General features: G+C 49.8%; 1 protein-coding gene across 1 annotated transcript in view; it reads left to right on the top strand.

The window, feature by feature from the left end:
* Positions 1 to 207: 207 nt before the first annotated feature.
* LOC135054643 (gastrula zinc finger protein XlCGF26.1-like) overlaps positions 208 to 18,869 on the top strand; it is a 127,873-nt gene continuing 109,211 nt past the window's right edge. Inside the window, exons 1-5 of the mRNA XM_063957873.1 lie at positions 208 to 332; positions 13,741 to 13,932; positions 15,045 to 15,114; positions 15,234 to 15,335; positions 15,505 to 15,756. Of these exons, the coding sequence (XP_063813943.1) occupies positions 15,081 to 15,114; positions 15,234 to 15,335; positions 15,505 to 15,756 (388 nt within the window). The 5' untranslated portion in view covers positions 208 to 332; positions 13,741 to 13,932; positions 15,045 to 15,080. The remainder of the gene's footprint in view (positions 333 to 13,740; positions 13,933 to 15,044; positions 15,115 to 15,233; positions 15,336 to 15,504; positions 15,757 to 18,869) is intronic.

Genomic DNA, 18,869 nt, shown 5'->3' with positions numbered 1-18,869 from the left:
CAGACCAGGGGAAAATGGCCGCCGCTCCTGACGTCACTACACGGCCAGGGATCCTATTGCTGCTGCAGCTGCTGCTTGAATGGTCTGCCTTACTTCCGGATTGTGCGGTCCACCTTACTTCCGGACTGTGCGTTCCACATACAGGAAGTGAGTTTTCAGCGACTGCTGCAGCCTCCCAGTGTCCGTGGAGATCAGGTAATGGCGTCTTACTATACTGGGGGAGCATCCTGTGGTGTCCTGATATTATTACTATACAGGAGGGAGCAGCCTGTGGTGTCCTGTTATTATTTTTATACAGGAGGAGCAGCCTGTGGTGCACATACTGATACAAGGTTGTTACACATAGGGGGGGTATATACAAATAGGGGACGGTATACACACATGGGGGGTGGTATACACACATAAGGGGCGGTATATACACATAGGGGGGTGATGTACACACATGGGGGGGTGATATACACACATAGGGGGGCGGTATATACACATAGGGGGTGCTATACACACATAGGGGGCGGTATTTACACACATAAGGGGGCAGGATACATACATAGGGGGCAGTATACACACATAGGGGGCGGTATACACATGGGGCGGTATACACACATAGGGGGCGGTATAAACACATAGGGGGCAGTATAAACATATAGGAGGTTGGTATACACACATGGGGGGCGGTATAAAAACATGGGGGCGGTATACAAACATGGGGGGCGGTATACACACATGGGGGCGGTATACACACATGGGGGCAGTATACACACATAGGGGGGTGATATACACACATAGGGCGGTGATATACACACATAGGGCGGTGATATACACACATGGGGGCGGTATATACACATGGTGGTGGTATACACACATAGGGGGGTGGTATACACACATAGGGGGGTGGTATACACACATAGGGGGAACGGTATACACACGTAGGGGGAACGGTATACACACATAGGGGTTGGTATTTACACATAGGGGGTGGTATTTGCACATAGGGGACGGGATACACATAGGTGGACGGTATACAAACGGGGGAACGGAATACACACATAGGGGGCGGTATATAAACATAGGGGGCGGTATATACACATAGGAGGTCGGTATATACACGTTGGGGGCGGTATATACACATAGGGGGATGGTATATACACATGGGGGCGGTATACACACATAGGGGGGCGGTATACACACATAGGGGGGCGGTATACACACATAGGGGGGCGATATACACACATAGGGGGGTGGTATACACACATAGGGGGATGGTATACACACATAGGGGGCGGTATACACGGGGCAGTATACACACATGGGGGGCAGTATACACACATGGGGGGCAGTATACACACATGGGGGGCAGTATACACACATAGGGGAATGGTATTCACACATAGGGAGGCTGTATACACACATAGGGGGGAGGTATACACACATAAGGGACGGTATATACACATAGGGGGCGGTATACACACATAGGGGGAACGGTATACACACATAGGGGGGCAGTATACACACATTGGGGGGCGGTATTTACACATAGGGGGCGGTATTTACACATAGGGGGCGGTATTTACACATAGGGGGGCGGTATTTACACATAGGGGGACGGTATACACACATAGGGGGTGGTGTACACACATGGGGGGCGATGTACACACATAGGGGGTGTTATACACACAAACGAGGACAGTATACACACATAGGGGGGCGGTATTGACACATAGGGGGGCTGTATTTACACGTAGGGTGGTGGTATTTACACGTAGGGGGCGGTATTTACACATAGGGGGCGGTATTTACACGTAGGGGGGCGGTATTTACACGTGGGGGGGCGGTATACACACGAAGGGGGGAGGTATACACACGAAGGGGGGCGGTATACACACGTAGGGGGGCGGTATACACACGTAGGGGGGCGGTATACACACGTAGGGGGGCGGTATACACACGTAGGGGGGCGGTATACACACGTAGGGGGCCGGTATACACACGTAGGGGGCCGGTATACACACATAGGGGAGACAGTATACACACATACCCCCCTTCCCTGCTGCCCCCTGACTTCCTCCCATACCCTTCTATCCCCCTCACCTGCCGCCCCCTGCCTGTCCCCTTCTATCCCCCTCACCTGCCACCCCCCTGCCTGTCCCCTTCTATCCCCCTCATCTGCCGTCCCCTGCCTGTCCTCTTCTATCCCCCTCACCTGATGTGACACCGCAACCCTGGCACTCCGAATGCATTCCTACTGTCCCTTTACGTCAAGAACCTCATCTCCCAGTCCTCAAACCCAGGCGCCCCTTTTCCACTATCAACTCGCTCCTCGCCCGCCTCCCCCCGCCTCCCCCCCCCCCGCCCCCTCACTCTCTGCTCTTGACTTTGCCACCTACTTCCCATCCAGAATTGACTCCTTATGGCAGGATATCACATCCCACCAGACCCTGAGCAACCCCCTCCTCCATTTCCTGACCCCCCCCCTCTCCTTACCTCCTACCAACTCCGACATCTCTCTTCTCTATCTAGTGCGGAAGTCATGGCCCTCGACCGTTCCTTACCCCCTCCAACTCCCCATTTGACCCTATCACCTCCCACTTCCTCCGCTACCTCTCTTCTTCTGCCTGTTCCAATCTCTTCCTTTCATCAGACACTGCCCCCTCTGCCTTTAAGCATGCTCTTGTTTCCCCTATTCATAAAAATCCTACCCTTGATCTATCGAATCTCTCCAACTATCGACCATCTCTCTCCTTCTAACTCCTTGAGCGTATAGTCTACAACCGCCTGTCTTTCCTCACACTCACTGCTTGACCCATTCCAGCCTGGCTTCCGTCCTCTCCACTCCACTGATACTGTCCTCGCTAAAGTCTGCAAAGACCTCCATGCTGCCAAATCCAATGGTCACTTCTCTCTGCATATTCTCCTTCACCTCTCTGCTGCATTGGACACTGTGGACCACCCTCAACTGCAATTACTTTTCTCTAGCATCCATAAGGGATATTGGGGACAGAATTAGTACCATGGAGTATAGACGGGTCCAAAAGAGTAAGTGCACTTTAAATTTCTTCACTGGGTGTGCTGGCTCCTCCCCTCTATGCCCCTCCTACAGCTCAGTTTAGATAAAGTGCCCTCAGGAGAGGATGCTCACTCTGCAGCTCCAGAGTTTTTCTTCATTTTTATTTCTAACTTTTAATGATTTCGGTATGCTGTTTGGGCAACAGTATACCTGCGCCGTGGGAGTTAGGTGAGGGACGGTCACCGGCCTCCTGAGGTGCAGAGTCGCTTCTCCGCTGCAGGACCACCGTCCTGAGGGGCTGTTTGTTCAGCGGGGCATGACGCCTTGGCTGTCGCAGCCGCAGCATGCCGCACACCCCTAACACTGCCTGAAGGTGATCGTCAGTGTGAGTACCAACCGGGGGCCCCGCTAGGGGGGAAGACCTGCTATAGTCTCTGCGTGAGACTGGCTAAACACGGGTGAACCAAGCATTTATGTGAGGTTGTACATACATAAGGAGACATGGCCAGTATAAATATTAAACAGTAGCTCCGGAGCCATGGAGCGGGGCGGAGCTAAATTAGAGCGGGCTTAGCTGCATATTGGCGTCTTCCTCTGCATGAGCTGCAGCAGCCTCCACAGCTCCTCCAGAACTGTCCCTGTATACACTGATACCGGGTATAGGGGGGGGGGGGGGGGGGGGAGCCGCTATCATTGTGCACAATAATCCCCTGGGGGTTTTTATAAAGATTCTCACTGTGGTCACACAGATATAAAAACCACTGACAGCCTCACTGGGGCCGGTCACCATTGGGTGCGCTGTAGTCCTCTCTTCTCTGTCTCCTCTCACATGCAATAGGGCAGGCTTGTCATATATCATATCAGGCTGTATTGTGTGTGTATATTGTACTGTTTTCTCTGACGTCCTAGTGGATGCTGGGACTCCGTAAGGACCATGGGGAATAGCGGCTCCGCAGGAGACAGGGCACAATAATAAAAGCTTAAGGATCAGGTGGTGTGCACTGGCTCCTCCCCCTATGACCCTCCTCCAAGCCTCAGTTAGATTTTTGTGCCCGGCCGAGAAGGGTGCAATCTAGGTGGCTCTCCTGAGCTGCTTAGAATAAAAGTTTAGTTTAGGTTTTTTTATTTTCAGTGAGTCCTGCTGGCAACAGGCTCACTGCATCGTGGGACTAAGGGGAGAAGAAGCGAACTCACCTGCGTGCAGAGTGGATTGGGCTTCTTAGGCTACTGGACATTAGCTCCAGAGGGACGATCACAGGTTCAGCCTGGATGGGTCCCGGAGCCGCGCCGCCGTCCCCCTTACAGAGCCAGAAGAGACGAAGAGGTCCGGTGAAATCGGCGGCAGAAGACATCCTGTCTTCAGACTAAGGTAGCGCACAGCACCGCAGCTGTGCGCCATTGCTCTCAGCACACTTCACACTCCGGTCACTGAGGGTGCAGGGCGCTGGGGGGGGAGCGCCCTGAGACGCAATATAACAGTATATACCTTAGGTGGCTAAAAAGAATACATCACATATAGCTCCTGGGCTATATGGATGTATTTTAACCCCTGCCATTTTACACAGAAAAAGCGGGAGATAAGGACGTCGTGAAGGGGCGGAGCCTATCTCCTCAGCACACAAGCGCCATTTTCCCTCACAGCTCCGCTGGAAGGACGGCTCCCTGACTCTCCCCTGCAGTCCTGCTTCAGAATCAGGGTAAAAAAGAGAAGGGGGGGCATTTTTGGCAGCAAATAACTATATAAACAGCAGCTATAAGGGAATAACACTTATATAAGGTTATCCCTGTATATATATATAGCGCTGGGTGTGTGCTGGCAGACTCTCCCTCTGTCTCTCCAAAGGGCTAAGTGGGGTCCTGTCCTCTATCAGAGCATTCCCGGTGTGTGTGCTGTGTGTCGGTACGCGTGTGTCGACATGTATGAGGAGGAAAATGATGTGGAGGCGGAGCAGTTGCCTGTGTTAGTGATGTCACCCCCTAGGGAGTCGACACCTGACTTGGTGATTGTATTTAAACAAATTAAGTGATAATAATCAGCAATTTGCAAAAAACTGTTGACGACATGAGACAGCTGGCAAATCAATTAGTGCCTGTCCAGGCGTCTCAGACACCGTCAGGGGCCCTAAAACGCCCGTTACCTCAGTGGGTCGACACAGACCCAGACACAGATACTGAGTCTAGTGTCGACGGTGACGAGACCAACGTAATGTCCAGTAGGGCCACACGTTACATGATCACGGCAATGAAAGAGGCATTGAACCTTTCTGACACTACAAGTACCACAAAGAAGGGTATTATGTGGGGTGTGAAAAAACTACCAATAGTTTTTCCTGAGTCAGATGAAATAAATGAGGTGTGTGATAAAGCGTGGGTTTCCCCCGATAAAAAACAGCTAATTTCTAATAAATTATTAGCACTATATCCTTTCCCGCCAGAGGTTAGGGCGCGTTGGGAAACACCCCCTAGGGTAGATAAGGCGCTCACACGTTTATCTAAACAAGTAGCGTTACCGTCCCCTGATACGGCCACCCTCAAAGAACCAGCTGATAGAAGGCTGGAAAATATCCTAAAAAGTATATACACACATACTGGTGTTATACTGCGACCAGCAATCGCCTCAGCCTGGATGTGCAGTGCTGGAGTCGCATGGTCGGATTCCCTGACTGAGAATATTGATACCCTGGATAGGGACAATATTTTGTTAACTATAGAACATTTAAAGGATGCATTGCTATATATGCGTGATGCACAGAGGGATATTTGCACCCTGGCATCAAGAGTAAGTGCTATGTCCATCTCTGCCAGAAGAGCGTTATGGACGCGACAGTGGTCAGGGGATGCGGATTCCAAACGGCACATGGAAGTATTGCCGTATAAAGGGGAGGAGTTATTTGGGGCTGGTCTATCGGACCTGGTGGCCACGGCAACGGCTGGAAAATCCACCTTTTTACCCCAGGTCACTTCACATCAGCAGAAAAAGACACCGTCTTTTCAAACTCAGTCCTTTCGTTCCCATAAGTACAAGCGAGCAAAAGGCCACTCCTTTCTGCCCCGGGGCAGAGGAAGAGGAAAAAGACTGCACCATGCAGCCGCTTCCCAGGAGCAGAAGCCCTCCCCTGCTTCTGCCAAGTCTTCAGCATGACGCTGGGGCTTTACAAGCAGACTCAGACATGGTGGGGGCCCGTCTCAAGAATTTCAACGCGCAGTGGGCTCACTCGCAAGTGGATCCCTGGATTCTACAGGTAGTATCGCAGGGGTACAAACTGGAATTCGAGGCGTTTCCCCCTCGTCGGTTCCTGAAGTCTGCTTTACCAAAGTCTCCCTCCGACAGGGAGGCAGTTTTGGAAGCCATTCACAAGCTGTATTCCCAGCAGGTGATAATCAAGGTACCCCTCTTACAACAGGGAAAGGGGTATTATTCCACGCTGTTTGTGGTACCGAAGCGGGACGGCTCGGTGAGACCAATCTTAAATCTGAAATCTTTGAACACTTACATAAAAAGGTTCAAATTCAAGATGGAGTCACTCAGAGCAGTGATAGCGAACCTGGAAGAAGGGGACTATATGGTGTCTCTGGACATCAAAGATGCTTATCTCCACGTCCCAATATACCCTTCTCACCAAGGGTACCTCAGGTTTGTAGTACAAAACTGTCATTATCAGTTTCAGACGCTGCCGTTTGGATTGTCCACGGCACCTCGGGTCTTTACCAAGGTAATGGCCGAAATGATGATTCTTCTACGAAGAAAAGGCATCTTAATTATCCCTTACTTGGACGATCTCCTGATAAGGGCAAGAACCAGGGAACAGTTAGAAGTCGGAGTGGCACTATCTCAGGTAGTGTTACGTCAGCACGGGTGGATTCTAAATATTCCAAAATCGCAGCTGATTCCAACGACACGTCTACTGTTCCTAGGAATGATTCTGGACACAGTCCAGAAGAAGGTGTTTCTCCCGGAGGAGAAGGCCAGGGAGTTATCCGAGCTAGTCAGGAACCTCCTAAAACCAGGACAGGTCTCAGTACATCAGTGCACGAGGGTCCTGGGAAAAATGGTGCTTCTTACGAAGCAATTCCATTCGGAAGATTCCATGCAAGAACGTTTCAGTGGGATCTACTGGACAAATGGTCCGGATCGCATCTTCAGATGCATCAGCGGATAACCCTGTCGCCAAGGACAAGGGTGTCTCTCCTGTGGTGGCTGCAGAGTGCTCATCTTCTAGAGGGCCGCAGATTTGGCATTCAGGATTGGATCCTGGTAACCACGGATGCCAGCCTGAGAGGCTGGGGAGCAGTCACACAGGGGGAATTTCCAGGGCTTGTGGTCAAGCATGGAAACATTCTTCATATAAACATTCTGGAACTAAGGGCCATTTACAATGCCCTAAGTCAAGCAAAACCTCTGCTTCAGGGTCAGGCGGTGTTGATCCAATCGGACAACATCACGTCAGTCGCCCACGTAAACAGACAGGGCGGCACGAGAAGCAGGAGGGCAATGGCAGAAGCTGCAAGGATTCTTCGCTGGGCGGAAAATCATGTGATAGCACTGTCAGCAGTGTTCATTCCGGGAGTGGACAACTGGGAAGCAGACTTCCTCAGCAGACACGACCTTCACCCGGGAGAGTGGGGACTTCACCCAGAAGTCTTCCACCTGATTGTAAACCGTTGGGAAAAACCAAAGGTGGACATGATGGCGTCACGTCTAAACAAAAAACTGGACAGATATTGCGCCAGGTCAAGGGACCCTCAGGCAATAGCAGTGGACGCTCTGGTAACGCCGTGGGTGTACCAGTCAGTGTATGTGTTCCCTCCTCTGCCTCTCATACCAAAAGTACTGAGAATCATAAGAAGGAGAGGAGTAAGAACTATACTCGTGGTTCCGGATTGGCCAAGAAGGACTTGGTACCCGGAACTTCAAGAGATGCTCACGGACGAACCGTGGCCTCTACCTCTAAGAAAGGACCTGCTACTGCAGGGGCCTTGTCTGTTCCAAGACTTACCGCGGCTGCGTTTGACGGCATGGCGGTTGAACGCCGGATCCTGAGGGAAAAAGGCATTCCAGAAGAAGTCATCCCTACTCTGGTCAAAGCCAGGAAGGATGTAACCGCAAAACATTATCGCCGCATTTGGCGTAAATATGTTGCGTGGTGTGAGGCCAAGAAGGCCCCTACAGAGGAATTTCAACTGGGTCGTTTCCTTCATTTCCTGCAAACAGGACTGTCTATGGGCCTGAAATTAGGGTCCATTAAGGTTCAAATTTCGGCCTTGTCGATTTTCTTCCAAAAAGAACTGGCTTCAGTACCTGAAGTTCAAACATTTGTAAAAGGGGTGCTGCACATACAGCCTCCTTTTGTGCCTCCAGTGGCACCTTGGGATCTCAATGTTGTGTTGAGTTTTCTAAGTCACATTGGTTTGAACCACTTTCCACTGTGGACTTAAAATATCTCACATGGAAGGTGTCGATGCTGTTAGCCCTGGCTTCAGCCAGGCGTGTGTCAGAATTGGCGGCTTTATCATATAAAAGCCCTTACTTAATTTTTCATTCTGATAGGGCGGAATTGAGGACTCGTCCTCAATTTCTACCTAAGGTGGTTTCTGCTTTTCACATAAACCAACCTATTGTGGTACCTGCGGCTACCAGGGACTTAGAGGACTCTAAGTTGCTTGACGTTGTCAGGGCCTTGAAAATATATGTTTCCAGGACGGCTGGAGTCAGAAAATCTGACTCGCTGTTTATCCTGTATGCACCCAACAAGCTGGGTGCTCCTGCTTCAAAGCAGACGATTGCTCGTTGGATTTGTAGTACAATTCAGCTTGCACATTCTGTGGCAGGATTGCCACAGCCAAAATCAGTAAAAGCCCATTCCACAAGAAAAGTGGGCTCATCTTGGGCGGCTGCCCGAAGGGTCTCGGCTTTACAACTTTGCCGAGCAGCTACTTGGTCAGGGGCAAACACGTTTGCTAAATTTTACAAATTTGATACCCTGGCTGAGGAGGACCTGGAGTTCTCTCATTCGGTGTTGCAGAGTCATCCGCACTCTCCCGCCAGTTTGGGAGCTTTGGTATAATCCCCATGGTCCTTACGGAGTCCCAGCATCCACTAGGACGTCAGAGAAAATAAGATTTTACTTACCGATAAATCTATTTCTCGTAGTCCGTAGTGGATGCTGGGCGCCCATCCCTAGTGCGGATTGTCTGCAATACTTGTATATAGTTATTGTTACAAAAATTCGGGTTATTATTGTTGTGAGCCATCTTTTCAGAGGCTCCTTTGTGTTTATCATACTGTTAACTGGGTTCAGATCACAAGTTGTACGGTGTGATTGGTGTGGCTGGTATGAGTCTTACCCGGGATTCAATATCCTTCCTTATTATGTACGCTCGTCCGGGCACAGTATCCTAACTGAGGCTTGGAGGAGGGTCATAGGGGGAGGAGCCAGTGCACACCACCTGATCCTTAAGCTTTTATTATTGTGCCCTGTCTCCTGCGGAGCCGCTATTCCCCATGGTCCTTACGGAGTCCCAGCATCCACTACGGACTACGAGAAATAGATTTATCGGTAAGTAAAATCTTATTTTCTACTACACTGTGGTAAAACAGAAGTCTTGCAGTGTGTGTATTGCCAGATTCTCTCCTAGTACATCCAGCTCAATATCATGTGAGCAGTGTAGTCAGTCATCTCATGCTGATACTAATGTGGGGGAGAATGCAGAGCCCTCCTGGTTGGGATCTATAAAAACTATGATTTCTGATATGTCAGCTCACTGCAACTGCAAACAAGACACAAGAACTGCAACAAGCAGTGGCTAGCCTTACTGCTAAGCGTCCATCCCTGCCTGCTTCACAGAAACCTGCTCTACCTGCACTCCTATCAGATGATACTGATGATGATGATGATGATGATGATGTACAGGATGCTGGGGATGATGGAGATCCCATATGTGGAGATCCCACCCCGATTCAGGTTATCGAACCCCTCATATTGGCTATTAGGGAGGTGTTAAAGCTCCCCCTGGGGGATGCAAGTACTCAGCAGTCATTTTTCCTCACTCAAGAGGAACCAAAAGTCACATTCCCTGATTACACAGAATTGGATGACTTATTTGAACTAGCCTGGAAGAATCCAGATAAAAAATATCAGGTGACGAAAAGGTTTCTGAATACCTTCCCCTTTGCCCCTGAAGGCAGAAAATTCTGGGAAGAATCCCCAGTCGTTGACATCTCAGTCTCTCGCCTTTCTAAAAAGGCAGTGCTCCCTGCTCCGGGCTCCCTTACGGTGAAGGACCCCGCAGATAGAAAAATAGAGACCACTCTAAAATCTGTTTACATTGCTGCAGGCGTAGCACAAAGGTCGGTCGTTGCAGGTTGCTGGATGACACATGTAATCCATTCCTGGGCTAGTCAAATAAAGAAAGGTCTCTCGGGTAATATGACCTTAGTCGACACTGTTGCCTTACTGACTCACATTCAGGACACTGCAAGAGTCCTCTGTGACTCCTTATAAGAGATTGTCACTGTTAGTGCTAGGACCACGGCTATGGCTGTGTCTGCACTCAGAGCCATATGGTTACTTCAGTGGATAGCTGATGCTGACTCGAAACGTAATGTGGAATCTCTTCCCTTCACAGGTGAATGGCTCTTTGGAGGTAACCTGGACACCCGGATTTCAAAGGCTACTGCCGGGAAATCCACGTTTCTCCCTTCGGAGGGCCCCTCCTGCTAGACGTTCCTATCCGGGACCATCTACTCAGTCCTTTCCTGGAACCATCTCCGTGGCTTCTGTTTCTGGGCATGCTACTGGATACTGTAGCACAGAAAGTATTCCTCACAGTGGACAAGGCGAGTACACTCCAAGAAATGATTCGCATGGTACTCAGAGCTGCTCGAGCCTCCGTCCATCTTTGCATAAAATTGTTGGGAAAGATGGTGGTGGCCTCCAACGAGGCGATACAGTACGGAAGGTTCCATGCAAGACCCTTCCAATTGGACATCCTGAACAAATGGTCCGGTTCCCATCTTCAGATGCACCGGATGATTCGGCTGTCACCCTGGGCCAGGATTTCACTCCTGTAGTGGACACAGTCTTCCAAACTCTTGGAAGGCCGGAACTTCGGGATTCAGGTCTGGATCCTCATGACAGATGCGAGTCTTCGAGGGTGGGGAGCTGTCACCCAGGGGGCGCAGTTCCAGGGCAAGTGGTCTGCCCAGGAGGCCCTGCTTCCAATCAACATTCTCGAACTTTGGCCTATCCACAACGCCTCTGCTTCAGGCGTCTCCTCTACTAAGGCATCAGGCGATCTGGGTGCAGTCGGACAACGCCATGGCGGTGGCGTACATCAACAAGGAGGGACAAAAAGCGGGGCCTGCATGTGAGAAGTGTCAAGAATACTCCTCTGGGCAGAAAAAACATGCAAGAGCACTGTCCATAGTCTTCATTCCGGGAGTGGACAACTGGGAGGCGGACTTCTTAAGCCACCACGACCTCCACCCGGGAGAGTGTGGACTACACCCTCAGGAGTTTCAACTGATCATTGACAGGTGGGGTTGCCCACAGATTGACTTGATGGCCTCTCATCTCAACAAGAAGCTTTGCTGCTATTGCTCACGAACCAGGGACCCTCAGGCGAACGCAGTGGATGCGCTGACTTCGCTTTGGCCTTACCAGCTGGTCTACCTGTTTCCTCCGATTCCTCTGATCCCATGTATGCTCAAGCAGATCAGACATCAAACAGTGGAAGCAATCCTGATTGCCCCGGATTGGCCCCAAAGAGCGTGGTACACGGCTCATCTGGACATGTCCGTACAGGACCCTTGGCCTCTACCACTAAGAAGGGATCTTCTTCAACAAGGACCATTCATCTACCCAAACTTATGGTGGCTTCGTTTGACGGCATAGAAGTTGAGCGGAACATCCTAGCTTACAAACGGCTTTCCAAAAGGTCATTGCCACTATGGTACAAGCCAGAAAACCTGTGACATCAAAACACTATCATCATATCTGGCGGAGATATGTCTCTTGGTGTGAAGGACACACATACCCCTAGGCAGAATTCCACTTAGGAAGGTACCTGCTTTTCCTGCAGGCTGGAGTGGATGAGGGCTTACGCCTGGGATCCATTAAGGTCCAGATTTCAGCTCTTTCCATCTTCTTCCAGAAGAAGTTGGCTCTCATGCCGGAAGTTCAGACCTTCTTGCAAGGGGTGCTTCATATACAACCTCCCTTTGTGCCCCCTATGGCACCTTGGGATCTAGATATTATGTTACGTTTTCTACAGTCCTCCTGGTTTGAACCTCTGGTGATGGTAGAAGACAAGTACCTCATGTGGAAGACGGTGATATTACTGGCCCTAGTTTCTGCTAGGCATGTTTCAGAATTGGGGGCCTTGTCGTGCAGAAGTCCATACTTGGTCTTTTATGAGAACAGAGCGGAGCTCAGGACTAGACAGCAGTTCCTGCCGAAGGTGGCCTCCGCGTTTCACTTGAATCAACCTATTGTGATTCTGTCAAGTTCTGGCACTGCTTCTATTCCAGATGCATTGGATGCTGTACGAGCCTTGCAGGTCTATGTTAAAAGGACGGCTCACATCAGGAAGACGGATTCTTTGTTGTTGCTGTATGATGCACAGAGAAAGGGTTTCCCTGCTTCAAAGCAGTCCATTGCTCGTTGGATTAAGCTTAATATCTAACGGGCTTATATGTCAGCAGCCTTACCGGTTCCACAGTCTCTGAAGGCCCATTCTACTAGATCGGTGGGTTCTTCCTGGGCGGCTGCCTTTGGAGTCTCGGCCCTACAACTATGCCAAGCTGCTACCTGGTCGGGGACAATCACCTCCCACAATCTCATTATCTATTAATGGCACTACTCTCTCCTCTGTCTTGTAGTAATCCTTGACTCCTCCCTCTCCTTCACACCACACATTCAGCACCTCTCACAAACCTGCTATTTCCATCTCAAAATAATTTCCAGGCTCAGACCCTTTCTCACCCAGAATGCTACTAAGACCCTTATCTACTCACTCGTCAACTCCAGATTGGACTACTGTAATCTCCTTTCTGGCATCTCTGACATACGCCTCTACCCACTCCAATCTATCCTCAGTGCTGCTGCCTATCTCATCTTCCTCACCAAACGTACTACATCCACCTCCCCTCTCATGCAGGACCTTCACTGGCTACCCTTCCCATTCAGAATACAATTCAAGCTTCTCACATTCAAATCCCTCACCCACTCTTCTCCCTCTTGCATCTCTGACTTCATCTCTCTGTACACTCCCACCTGTCCTCTTCTCTCCACTAATGCATGCTGCCTCTCCGGCCAACTGATTACCTCCTTCCAGTCCTACCTATAAGATTTTGCGTGTGCTCTCCCCATCTCTCCAGCTCTCTACAAAACTTCAAATGGGCTCTCAAGGCCCACTTCTTCACCAACCCCAGCCAATTGTCCTCCTAACCCTCTTATCCGCGCTCAGTCTTCTGCTGCTATGTCACCCTGGTCTGTTAGCCCTATCTACAGTAATAATACAGGGACTTGACTGGGGAGGTGAGGGGATCTGGGTGCGTCACAGTGACATCACATATCTATAGTAATAATACAGGGACATGACTGGGGAGGTGAGGGGATCTGGGAGTGTCACAGTGACATCACTTATGTCTATAGTAATAATACAGGGACATGACTGGGGAGGTGAGGGGATCTGGCAGTATTTACAGTGATATTGATGCCTCCCCAATTTCGCAGGGTTGCACAGTAGTGAAGAAGACATCTGGTGAGTGTGAGACACCCAGCAGCCATCCCCGTGTGTCAGGAGGACTGAGCAGAACCCAGAGCCCCATCACGGTGCCTCCACCTCACTCACTGATACATGAGAGGCACAGTAACCAGAAGATCCTGGAACTCACCAACTAGATCATTCAGCTGCTGACTGGAGAGGTGACTGCTGGGAATGGGGCATTATACAGTAACACCAGGGGACGTGTCTGGGTGATGACTGGAGAGGTGACTACTGGGAATGGGACATTATACAGTAACAGCAGGGGACGTGTCTGGGTGATGACTGGAGAGGTGACTGCTGGGAATGGGACGTTATACAGTAACACCAGGAAACGTGTCTGGGTGATGACTGGAGAGGTGGTTGCTGGAAATGGGACATTATACAGTAACACCAGGGGATGTGTCTGGGTGATAACTGGAGAGGTGACTGCTGGAAATTGGACATTATACAGTAACACCAGGGGATGTGTCTGGGTGATGACTGGAGAGGTGACTGCTGGGAATGGGACATTATACAGTAACACCAGGGGATGTGTCTGAGTGATGACTGGAGAGGTGATTGCTGGGAATGGGACATTATACAGTAACACCAGGGGACGTGTCTGGGTGATGACTGGAGAGGTGACTGCTGGGAATGGGACATTATACAGTGACACCAGGGGATGTGTCTGGGTGATGACTGGAGAGGTGACTGCTGGGAATGGGACATTATACAGTAACACCAGGGGATGTGTCTGGGAGATGACTGGAGAGGTGACTGCTGGGAATGGAGCATTATACAGTAACACCAGGGGATGTGTCTGGGAGATGACTGGAGAGGTGACTGCTGGGAATGGGACATTATACAGTGACACCAGGGGATGTGTCTGGGTGATGACTGGAGAGGTGACTGCTGGGAATGGGACATTATACAGTAACACCAGGGGATGTGTCTGGGAGATGACTGGAGAGATGACTGCTGGGAATGGGACATTATACAGTAACACCAGGGGACGTGTCTGGGTGATGACTGGAGAGGTGACTGCTGGGAATGGGACATTATACAGTGACACTGGGGTATGTGTCTGGGTGATGACTGGAGAGGTGACTGCTGGGAATGGGACATTATACAGTAACACCAGGGGATGTGTCTGTGTGATGACTGGAGAGGTGACTACTGGGAATGGGACATTATACAGTAACACCAGGGGATGTGTCTGGGTGATGACTATCACTGTGTGTGTCAGGTGCCTATAAGGTGTCAGGATGTCACTCTCTATGTCTCCATGCAGGAGGGGGAGGAACACAGGGGTCTGTACAAGGACGTGATGATGGAGAATCACCGGCCCCTCACATCACTGGGTAAGAGGAGACTGTCATGTATTGTACAGGGGAGAGCAGGTATGAGGGCCCCCTATATACACACATCATCTGATAATCACATATATACACTGTACTCAGTCACTGTGTGTCTCCTACAGATGGACCCAGTAACAGAGATACCCCAGAGAGATGTCCCCGTCCTCTGTATTCCCAGGATTGTACAGAGGAGAATCACAGGACCCCACAGGAGGATCAGGTAGGTGGGATTTAGGGTCTCCCCAATATACCAAAGTGACTGTCACTATATGATCAGTAGAGAAGCTGTGTGTATTATACACTGATATTATACTGTTTCACCTCAGTTTAATATGACTGTATGCAAATGTCATTATAGTGTTGTGGTTTCTTTTGGGGGGTTTTTCTAGGTAGAACGTCTGTCTGATTTTAAAACAGAATATATAGAGGTAGAAGAAGAGACGTATGTGACTGATATAAAGGCAGAAGATATAGAGGGAGAAGAAGAGACGTATGTGACTGATATAAAGGCAGAAGATATAGAGGGAGAAGAAGAGATGTATGTAACTGTTATAAAGGCAGAAGATACAAAGGAAGAAGAAGAGACGTATCTGAGAGGTGGTCAGCAGTGTAAAGAGGAGGAAATCCCTACAGATATCAGCACAGGTGAGTAATAATCACTTATTACAGAAAAGAGTCACATATTCTCCTTGCTCAGTCAGTACAAACTAATGAGGAATATGTATTTTCCCAGTGGGGGGAGTCAGTAGGCATCAGCCCCTATTATACTCCTGCCCCCTCACATCATGTCACTGTGTGTTACCAGCCCGGAGATGTGACCAGTCTCTCCCCACACTCTCTGGTGTATCTCATACATCAGCAGCCATCAGCCCATATTATACTCCTGCTCTCCCCCTCACATCATGTCACTGTGTGTTACCAGCCCAGAGATCTGACCAGTCTCCTCCCCACACTCTCTGGTGTATCTCATACATCAGGAACCATCAGCCCCTATTATACTCCTGCTCCTCCTCACATCATGTCGCTGTGTGTTACCAGCCCAGAGATCTGACCAGTCTCCTCCCCACACTCTCTGGTGTATCTCATACATCAGGAGACATCAGCCCCTATTATACTCCTGCTCTCCCTCTCACATCATGTCACTGTGTGTTACCAGACCAGATATCTGACCAGTCTCCTCCCCACACTCTCTGGTGTATCTCATACATCAGGAGCCATCAGCCCCTATTATACTCCTGCTCTCCCACTCACATCATGTCACTGTGTTGCCTAGTTACTCCAACAGTCTCTTATTCTACACCCTCCCCTGCCAGTACAGAATGATGTATCTAAGTGTATCTGCCCAGTGGGGAGTCAGGAGCCATCATCCTCTATTATACTCCTGCTCTCCCCTCACATCATGTCACTGTGTGTTACCAGCCCAGAGATCTGACCAGTCTCTTCCCCACACACTCTGGTGTATCTCATACATCAGGAGACATCAGCCCCTATTATACTCCTGCTCTCCCCCTCACATCATGTCACTGTGTGTTACCAGCCCGGAGATGTGACCAGTCTCTCCCCACACTCTCTGGTGTATCTCATACATCAGCAGCCATCAGCCCATATTATACTCCTGCTCTCCCCCTCACATCATGTCACTGTGTGTTACCAGCCCGGAGATGTGACCAGTCTCTCCCCACACTCTCTGGTGTATCTCATACATCAGCAGCCATCAGCCCATATTATACTCCTGCTCTCCCCCTCACATCATGTCACTGTGTGTTACCAGCCCAGAGATCTGACCAGTCTCCTCCCCACACTCTCTGGTGTATCTCATACATCAGGAACCATCAGCCCCTATTATACTCTTGCTCCTCCTCACATCATGTCGCTGTGTGTTACCAGCCCAGAGATCTGACCAGTCTCCTCCCCACACTCTCTGGTGTATCTCATACATCAGGAGACATCAGCCCCTATTATACTCCTGCTCTCCCTCTCACATCATGTCACTGTGTGTTACCAGCCCAGGGACCTGACCAGTCTCCTCCCCACACTCTCTGGTGTATCTCATACATCAGGAGCCATCAGCCCCTATTATACTCCTGCTCTCCCACTCACATCATGTCACTGTGTTACCAGACGATAGTATAAGGTATATAATTATGGGAAGTGAAGCATCACATAAATATACTGTAAGTCAGAACAGTATGGACAGTAGATAAATGTTTCCATCAGTAGTTACTGGAAAAGCGTCTCCGAGTATTCTCAGACAGCGGGTGTGCCAGGAAAGCAATGGGATGGTGGTAGAGGTGGGAAAACAGGATTTTCATACCTACCGGTAAATCCTTTTCTCCTAGTCCGTAGAGGATGCTGGGGTCCACTTCATGACCATGGGGTATAGATGGTTCCGCAGGAGCCATGGGCACTCTTAAGACTTTTCAATGGATGTGAACTGGCTTCTCCCTCTATGCCCCTCCTCCAGACCTCAGTTATAGGAACTGTGCCCAGGGAGACGGACATTTCGATGAAAGGATTTACTTTAAAATTAGTTGTGAGATACATACCAACTCACACCTCAACCATGCCACACACATGGCATTAAACATAACACGCCAACAGGCATGAACCAATTGCAGCAACATGCTGAAATTAAGATAACACAACTTGTGTAACTCTAATAACTAAACTGCACATAAAGTGCGCCCTGGGAAGGGCGCCCAGCATCCTCTACGGACTAGGAGAAAAGGATTTACCGGTAGGTATCAAAATCGTATTTTCTCATACGTCCTAGAGGATGCTGGGGTCCACTTCATGACCATGGGGTTTATACCAAAGCTCCAGTACGGGCGGGAGAGTGCGGATGACCCTGCAGCATCAGTTGACCGAACTTGAGGTCTTCATCGGCCAAGGTGTCAAACTTGTAGAATTTTGCAAATGTGTTTGACCCTGACCAAGTAGCTGCTCGGCAAAGTTGTAATGCCGAGATCCCCCGGGCAGCCGCCCAGGATGAGCCCACCTTCCTAGTACAATGGGCCTTCACCGACGTCGGTAATGGCAATACAGCCGTAAAATGAGCTTGCTGAATCGTACCTCTGATCCAGCGCGCAATAGTCTGCTTGGAAGCAGGACACCCAATCTTGTTGGGAGCATAGAACCTAGCTGTTCTAGTGACATAAATCTTCAAAGCCCTAACCACATCTAGAGACTTTGACTCAGTGAACGTGTCAGTAACTACTGGCACCACAATAGGTTGGTTTATGTGGAAAGATGAAACCACCTTTGGAAGAAAATGTTGACAAGTTCTCAACTCTGCCCTATCTTCATGGAAGATCACGTAAGGGCTCTTGAGAGACAAGGCCCCCAATTCAGACACCCGTCTTGCGGATGCCAATGCCAAAAGCATCACCACTTTCCAAGTGAGAAACTTCAACTCTATCTCTTGTAGAGGCTCAAACCAATCCGATTGAAGGAACTGCAACACCATATTAAGGTTCCATGGTGCCACAGGAGGCACAAATGGAGGCTGGATGGGCAGAACCCTTTTCACGAAGGTCTGACCCTCTGGAAGAGAGGCCAATTGTTTTTGGAAAAACACTGACAAGGCCGAAATCTGCACCTTGATCGATCCCAATCGGAGGCCCGCCACCACACCAGCCTGCAGAAAATGGAGAAAACGTCCCAACTGGAACTCTTCCGTAGGAGCCTTCTTGGACTCACACCAAGATACATATTTTCTCCAAATACGGTGGTAATGTTTCGACGTTACTCCTTTGCTG

This window comes from Pseudophryne corroboree, chromosome 3, assembly GCF_028390025.1.
Source record: "Pseudophryne corroboree isolate aPseCor3 chromosome 3, aPseCor3.hap2, whole genome shotgun sequence".
Lineage (NCBI taxonomy): Eukaryota > Metazoa > Chordata > Amphibia > Anura > Myobatrachidae > Pseudophryne > Pseudophryne corroboree.
This window is presented reverse-complemented; position numbering and strand designations above follow the sequence as displayed.